This window comes from Choristoneura fumiferana, chromosome 25, assembly GCF_025370935.1.
Source record: "Choristoneura fumiferana chromosome 25, NRCan_CFum_1, whole genome shotgun sequence".
Lineage (NCBI taxonomy): Eukaryota > Metazoa > Arthropoda > Insecta > Lepidoptera > Tortricidae > Choristoneura > Choristoneura fumiferana.
In genome coordinates, this window is record NC_133496.1 from 8652321 (window position 1) to 8660886 (window position 8566).

The window sequence follows — 8566 nt, forward strand, 5'->3', positions numbered from 1 at the left end:
CACACGTTATCTTACTACAAGTAAATCCTTTGATTCCAGCGTTTATTTGCTCCAACTCTCGCATTATTAATATGGAGCAAACCCACAACACTCCCTAGTCCTCGTCCAGCGAGCTATTATCCTCTACATATAATTCTAATATTACTCGAATCCAAACCAAGTTCAAATATAGGCAACGATTTGTATAGACGAAGGGATTAATTCATTATACATTCATTAGAGATCACCCTCGGCGGAACTATAAATTAGATAGGTGACAGAATTACCTTCTGTCTGCGCGTGTTTGCCGGCCTTATCGTTTAATTTATCGGTTCTGCTATATCCTTTTCACGGTAGGAGGAATTTCATACAATCCGAAGCGAAAGCGATTTATCATTTTGGAAAACGGTGTATGGCATGTGGTCAACTGTTACAGGGTACGGAGCGAATTGAAAGCGTAAGTTGTATTGGACTTGACCAATATTTAATAACTAGCCGTTACCCGCGACTCCGTCCGCGTAGAATTCGATTTTCACTATCCCGCAGGAACTATGCAATTTTCCGCGATAAAATCTTATGTCCTTCCCGGGACGCAACCTATCTGTATACCGAATTTCATCTAAATCAGTTCAGCGTTTCAGACGTGATGAAGTAACAAACAAACAGACTTACAAACTTTCGCATTTATAGTATTAATTTTAAAAAATAATGGCATTAGGTCATGCTTACCCAGTTGAACTCTTCTGCGAGCTCTGTGTCCCTATTGAGGTATAACAGGAACGCAAATCATACCCAATTGAATCGAGTGAACATTATCGTTAGGGAGGTAGAAGCATGTTTTCGAATGCTACATCACACAGTATGTATTGCTTTTCTATACCCGTCATTAATGGTGGGAATCAAGATGTTAGAACGCCACACCACTGCCATGTACTGTACACTTAATACAAAAACGGAACGTTATTAATAACAGTGACATATTTTCTATGAGCCTATCTTAGTGTAGATTTAAAGTACAAATCCTAATTTTTTGGTATTCATCAGATCCAAAACTCTCCGTACATCCTGGAAGACCTGGAGTCGAATACTGACTACGAGATCTTCGTGGAAGCTGTGAATGAGCATGGAGTCGGGGAGGCTTCGCCCAGGCTCATCTTCAGGACTCAGAGTCAGGTATGGACCTATCAATCAGTGAAATTATTTATTGCAGTCACATTACAGTACAATGACGACCTTCCATGGGTCATTATTATCTAAAAAATCTAGTGTTTAAAATTTAACGATATCCCGCAGGAACTGTGCTGTGCAACTTTTTCTCGTCATAAGATCCTAACTCGGACTTCAATAAAAGATTTGTCCAGTGGTAGTGTAGGGGTATGGCACGCAGCACGGAATGCTGAGGACCTGGGTTCGATTCCCGGTGCTGGTCTCTTTTTCTGGCTTTTCTGAACACACGTCTCAGTTTGTATTTTACGATATTCAATTACCTTTATGTTGATTTGTACTGTGCTATGTTTTATTAATAAATATATAGATAAAAGACTTTATTTTTTACATACATATTGGTCTAGCCGTTCTGATATTTTGTGCTTAGCAAGACATTTAACTGATTCATGTTTATTTTTATAAAGGCTTATAATACATGTATGTCTTTAGAACCTATTCGTTTTTACTTTTATTGCATTACTTTCGTCTTCTCAGGTCCTAGAAGAAGAGGAAGAAGTTGCCGTCAACTACAACGTGTCCGCCTGCTGCGAAAGAGTGACCGTCGCCCGCGTTTGCATGCCTCTGTGCTCCTTCGACGCTAAGATGTCTGACCTAAGGACGCTTGCGCCGCTGTGTGCGCAGGAGTTCCATAAGCTGCTGCGTTGTGGGGCGGGAGGTAAGTTAAATCATTCTGCGCTACATCTTCTCTTCAAAGTCAAAGGGTTTATTGTAGATTGTGGTACATAGCAAACAGTGCAGCAGGCAGTTTGCAGGTGGTAGGACCTTGTGCAAGGTCCGCCCGGATTGCTACACCATCTTGCTCGCTAATCCTGCCGTGAAGCAGCAGTGCTTGCACTGTTGTGTTTCGGCGTGGAGAGTAAGACAGCCGGTGAAATTACTGGCACGTGAGGTATCCCATCTTAGGCCTCTAGGTTGGCAACGCATCTGCAATCCCCCTAGTGTTGCAGATGTTTATGGGCGGTGGTGATCTCTTACCATCAGGAGACCACTTGCTCGTTTGCCATCCAGTCGAATAAAATAAAAATATAAAAAATAAATAAATAACAGTTTTTTTTTACAATATTCACTGTCACGCAGTCGTGCCGACAAAATCCACTAGTGTTGGCATATAATATTTTTTACAAGGTTGCCCTGATTGTTTATTCATTTATTTATTTGTGTCAAATCTTGGAAGGTTTTGACCTATTTCTAGTGATCGCATTAATTTGAAATATTACATATTTGTGGAAATCTGGTAACAAGACAATAATCTGGTCGTGACATCCTGGTGGTCCGGCCAGGATCGTCTCCGCAGGAGGGAACTCTTCAATGGCATTGACTTGAAATTTGTTACGGAAAATATTTAGATGACAATTCAATTACAGTCAACAAAAAATAATAGTCAGCAAGAAAAACATAACTTAGTCAACTGATGATCATTGTGCAGGTCGCAATCACGAGGCGTGCTGCGAGCGGCGCGGCGTGCCCGCCAACTGCCGCGGCGTGTGCGCGGGCGCATACACGGGCGGCGTCAACACCTGCGTACCGTACATCGGGAACATTGTGCAATGCTTTGAAGAAGGTATGGTATAATGTAGAGAAAAAAAGAACAATAGCTAATAAAGAAACTGAAAAGTTCAAAACAATTATGCGGAAAAATTCAACCATTTTATTTTTCTTTACCTTTAAACGAAATTAAACTCCTTCGTTGTTACAACACGATTCCCACCGAATTTCTTAAGAAAATATTCACTTTGCGCCACTATCTTACAATACGCATTTATAGATCAACGCACAGCCCAACCGCTGGGTCTAAACTTGAAATAATTGGTAAACTTGAAATTTGGAATTATATTCCTTAATAGGTGTAGACGCGCACTAAGAAAGGATTTTTCGAAATTCCCACGGGATAGGGAATAAATGGGATTTGTATTTTCACTTTTAATTAATGACTCTATTTCCGTAACTATAATCCTATATCGTGTATGAAGTCGCGGGCAAAAGAAACGCGTAGTATGTACTTTAACGTTTTCTAAAATTTCAACCTGAATCAGCGAAGCAGGGTTTCAAAGTTGGTAAGAATCATAAATAATTACGAATGTAAGTCGATTTTGTATTACAAATTTTGCACCATCTGTCTAAAAGAAAATCGTCTGTATTGGTATTTCCATAATCCTCCGAAAAATTAATTAAACACGAAAAAAGGATCGCAGAAAGTAAAGTATGTTACTCCAAATTTAACGCGAAAACCGCGGGCAAAAGCTAGTTAATTATATATTTTTCAACCCTTGATACCTAATGTTTCCACTCACATGCTTTGATTTTAAATTGTACTCTATTCATTAACTAAATAAGAGCGTTGACAGGCAACTAGAATTGCCAAAAGCATATGAGTCAGTATAAACGTTCTTCAAGACAAGCTTAGCGCTGCCTGCATGCACTGGCGGGAATAGTGTCGGCTTATTTTTCAACCCAGTACCTCCGCCCGCGTGCCCCGAGAATAATCCAGGTAAAAGGCAATAAATGAATCCAGTTGGCGTCATCTAACCAACACGGGCCAGGCCAGCGCTAGCTTGACTGGCGTTACTATTTTTGCCTAACCTTACCTTACTTCTTTTTCTCCTACTGATAAATGTAACGGGACATCTTAATAACCTTGCCAGGCACCGGTCTCTCCCGGCCCGCCGCGCGAGGTCCACGCCATCGTGTCTTCGGAAACAAGCAGAGCTGGACGGGCTTCATCGACTGGTCCGCCCCCAGGATGGCAGCAACGCCACCTCCTACACGGTGCACTGGCAGCGTGTCGGGAACAACTCGCAGCCGTATTATTATAACACGCTGCAGTTGGATAATGTGAGTAGTCAGAGTTTTAAAAAAAGAAAGAAAGAGTCAGTGGCGTAACTACCGGAGGGCTAGACGGAGCAGTGTCCCGGGGCCCCCAAGCTCAAGGGCCCCTCGGACCTGACTTAGGTACAAACTATGACTTGAACTACGAGTAGTAAAAATTTCTCCCACATTCGGAATATTTGGAATACGGAATAAACGATTTTAAATAGTTTAGATGGGGTGGGGCCCTAGTTTAGGTAGTTTTTGACCCAGGGCCTTTGGTTACCTAACTATGCGACTGGAAAGAACAACAATTATTTGGGACATTTAAGGTTTAAAAAAAGAGCAAAACCCACAAAAAAAGAGGACACAATTCGACACGTATGAATGTAATATTTTCAAAATAGCACTGTTTTTGTATAATGTTAGTTTATACCAGCTTTAACGTTAGCCTATTCTATGTATGTTTGTTTGTACTGAAATTTTGTGCGACCCTCTTATAGAGGCATCAAGGCCCCCCAGGGGGTCGCGAGCCACACTGTGAAAAACGCTGCTGGAAAGGATTAAAAAAATAAAAATCAAAGCGTTTATTCTGTAAGTTGGCAGCAACGGGCTCTTTGACATGGCACTTTTTTATACCACCAGCGGTCACTGAAAGAGCATCATTGTCAAGAAGAATACCCCCCGAGAAACTCGGCAGAAACTTTTTACCAGACTGCAAAGAAGGAGGGTTATTTTAAACACAGTTTAGATTACAATTCTCTTGACTATTAAAACTAAAAAAATCGTGGTGAACCAATAAATTTGACAGGGATGTAGGGGATCCCGTAGTGAAATACCTACTCAACTTATTTCCCAGCAACTGAACACGACTGAGACCATGGCCCATATCGAGGGTCTAGAGATGAACGGGACGTACCACGTGTTCGTGGTGGCCGTGAACGAGCACGGCACTTCGCTCCCCAGCAGCATGCTGCTCATAAACATCACCAGCGAGAACCGTGAGTAATAAAATGACTTGTGGTAATATAACGGACTAAAGTTAAAGAAAGTTCAATTTAACGGAAGTTAACAAGAGCGGTAACATTTTTTTTGATATAACTTGAAAGTAAATCCATTAAGCATTTTGTTAACTTCGTTAAACGATTATCGGATTAGCAAGTTAATTTTCACCTATATCCTTATTACTATTACTTACCCCTCTGTTGTATGACATGAGAGCTTACTAGGGTCGACAATATTTTTCACTTCAAAAATTATTGTATTTTTATTTATACGGGATATTTTGTAAAATTGTATTTGATTCAGCAATGTTTCCTTGTACAGCTGAAAGAATATATATTAAAGAACATGGTTTACGGTGCAAAGGTTGGAATCTCCTAGTAAGTATAAAATACCTGTGTCAGGAGACCCCCCCCCCCTCGCTCTTCCGTAACAAATAAGTTTTGAACAACAATAAACTAACTTTACTACGTTGTACACAGCTGAGCAGTCACTTTCCGGCATTCCGTCGCCGCCGCACTCGTTGTCCGTCTCGTCACACTCCGCCACATGGCTCACCCTGACGTGGCAGCCGCCGCAGTTCTCCCACCCTGACGAGAAGATCTCGTACACGTAAGTACAGTTCTTATTATTCTTATCCCCCTAACACCTCCAACCCTCTGCTCCCCTTAATAAGTTCCTGGGAGTTGAGGATGTGCAGCCGGGTTTTTTAACCAGTAAGAGTCAGTCAGGGTTCTCCCTTTCCAGCTGTCCATGATGGAATTTCCTGACTGCATTTCGGCATCTCCAATAAAGTACCTCATATAAAATTTAAAGGCTAAAATTAGCTGGTCTATTTGACTCTTAAGGCGACTCAAACCAAAGCAATTCACCGACGTAACGCGAAGATTATGTAAGTTGAAGAGGCAATGGGCGGGCCATATCACTCAAAGAACAGATAGCTGTTGTGAGAGAAAAGTGAGTGGTGGGCGACCACGAACCGGACGACGAAGGGTTGGCATGCCTCCCACTGGATAGACGACAACGCAAAGTACCTAGCGGGAAACCAGTTGATGTAAGTGGCGAGTTGTCGTTCGTTGTGACTTGTGACATTCTAAGGAGGAGTCCTTTGTTCAACACTATACATCTTTCGGCTGATGATGTATTGTAAAAATATGTAGGTATGACATCCAAATAATATGCAAGGATGACCGCAAAAATGGTGGTACTGTCATTCGTTCGGTCATTGATTTTGAATGAGACAAACTGTATCTTCGTGGCAATCCCTGCAGGGATAAGTCCGCATTAACACTTTACTTTCATTTATGTAACCTTTTGTTTTTCCTTTTTGTACAATAAAGAGTATAAACAAACAAACAAACAAACAATCGCGCTTTCATGTTTACACGAACTTTGTCGCGCTTCATCTGTGTCTTTTTTGTCTCATTGACAAAAGAAAAAAATAAGAATCCAATAATTTGTGGTCTAACCGGCGGACTAAATGGAATGTTATTTTTTTTTGCCAAGAATCTACCCAATGAGGGCTTAATGACAGGCGAATATCGCTAGATGGCGTTAGTATCGTGAGGTTTATTTGACATCACGGTCTTGCTTGCAATGAGGGCTATCGCGTATAAATTCGCCGCTAGAGGCGCTAGTGTAGCGTGAGGTCTTCGAAATGTCAAATCTCATAGTTTTTGGGTGAGCTACGCGGGTTTATTTATAATTAGAATAAATTGTGAATATTTTGATATATCTGAAATTAATTATAGCAAATATGCGTTCCGGGGCAATGAATGTCTGTGTTTTGAGACAGTTTTGTATTTCGGAACCTTTGTCCTCCCTTTTTTCCGAAAAAACGGGGACTATGCACACTGTGACATGCTCGATATTTTCATGGTACGGTTTTAAGGTGTATTAAATATGATTTTAATTCTTAACTTTGTTTTCACGCCGTAATAACAGACTTTGAAAGCCATACTTAAAACCTCACGCTACAGTGCGCCATCTAGTGAGACAAAAACGATAGCCCTCATTGGCTCATTTAGTTATTAGCCAATTGAAAGCAAGATCTAGCGATATTTTGCCTATTTTAGCCCTCATTCTGATTAAATGTTTAATGTTTAGCAAGCATCACCAGTCAAATTCTGGAACTAGTTCAGATTCCCGCAAATTCACTACTTAACTGCAAACTAGACTTCCTCGAATAGATCAAAGCCGAATAATTAATGTTCATACCAAAGGCAATGAAACAGGTCGTCGATTCGGCATTAGAAACCGTTTGAAAGGCAATGCATAATGCAAGAGCAATATGCGGTATTGTGAAGTCCCATATGCTATTGAGTTGAATCTACATACGATATTGGTAATATTATACAACTCATGCACCAGGCGCCAACGTTATGCGAAACTTTGTCTGCAGAGAATTCCTTTACCGCTATTCCGTGGGAAAATTTTAATTTTTCGGGATAGAAACTATCCTATGTCTTTCGCGGGGTATATATTTTTATTAAATCCGTTCAGCAGTTTAGCGTGAAAAAAAAATGGGACTATTGACATTAATAATTCACCTAGTCCCAATCCCCAACGAAGCAAATCTTGTGTTAGGTATGTAGGGTATTAGGTACAGGCAATGGGCAAACTAGATGTTTTATATGTAATAAATACGTACTTAAATAGATATATATTGTATACATCTAAGACTCGAGCACAAACATTCGAATTTTCACGAAAATAGCTATCTGCCCGACCGGGGATCGAACCTGTGACCTCAAGCTTTGTAGTCAGCCTCTACCACTAGACTAACTACCTATCCGGTCGACTTAATATTTAAACTAAACTTAAACTATAAAGTAAAGTCGCCGTTAGATTTTCTGCCATCGCATCAGTGGCGTGCATCAGTATTTTCGTGGTAAAGCCACAGCAAAGATCGTTACCATCTTTCATAAATTCTGTACATACCTATGTCTTGTCGTTCTATTTTGAATATTGGGAAGCCGGTGAATAGGGTTCTATGGATGCTTCGCCACTGATAGGCATCGACCCTATAAGGACGTCTGGTAGCCTTTTAAAAACTCGATTTAAGCTTAAACTAACAGTCTTGTAACCTAGATTAAAAGCCTGCAAGTGGACGTAAGACACTGGCCGCATTACCTCTCTGAACTGCTCCCTGCCCTCCTAGTCTTTGTGAGAGGTAAGTAGTGAGGTCGTCTATTTAGAAGGAGAAATTACAGTATCATAGTGCCATTTCATCCGCTCTAAATAGAGTATTTCTTGCGCATAACTAATAGACCATTTGCATTCCACACACGTCTTTCCCACTCTTGATCACTTCGCTGGCTTTTGATAAGTGACTGGATTTAACACTCTTGATAGTATCTACCTACGCGGGTTATTATTATTGCTTGTACAATATCAGTATTCCTTACATAAAGACAGTAGTAACGAATCCACGCCTTCGCCTCTAAGCTGTAGCAGCAGGACTTCTGCGAGAATCGTCCCTCCCCCTAAACTCGCCTCCGTAAAATGTCGTGGATGTAACGAAGTTTATTTTTACGTTGATGTAAGAATATCT

At 40.8% G+C, this 8566-nt stretch overlaps 2 protein-coding genes across 2 annotated transcripts in view; one reads left to right on the forward strand and one right to left on the reverse strand.

The window, feature by feature from the left end:
• Positions 1-8566, reverse strand: part of LOC141442231 (dopamine receptor 1-like) — a 142801-nt gene that overhangs the window by 83047 nt on the left and 51188 nt on the right. The gene's annotated exons all lie outside the window — the stretch shown is intronic.
• LOC141442552 (Ig-like and fibronectin type-III domain-containing protein 2) lies at positions 688-5629 on the forward strand. Its single transcript, XM_074107570.1, has 8 exons — positions 688-747; positions 1024-1152; positions 1681-1861; positions 2633-2767; positions 3849-3892; positions 3946-4038; positions 4871-5012; positions 5496-5629. Exons 1-8 carry the CDS (start codon positions 688-690, stop codon positions 5627-5629), a joined length of 918 nt encoding a protein of 305 aa, XP_073963671.1.

Coding starts and splice junctions, on each gene's coding strand:
- LOC141442552 (XM_074107570.1), top strand. CDS start 688: ATGGCATTAGGTCATGCTTACCCAGTTGAACTCTTCTGCGAGCTCTGT. Junction 2,768..3,848: donor TGTGCAATGCTTTGAAGAAG/GTATGGTATAAT, acceptor TAACCTTGCCAG/GCACCGGTCTCTCCCGGCCC. Junction 5,013..5,495: donor AAACATCACCAGCGAGAACC/GTGAGTAATAAA, acceptor CGTTGTACACAG/CTGAGCAGTCACTTTCCGGC.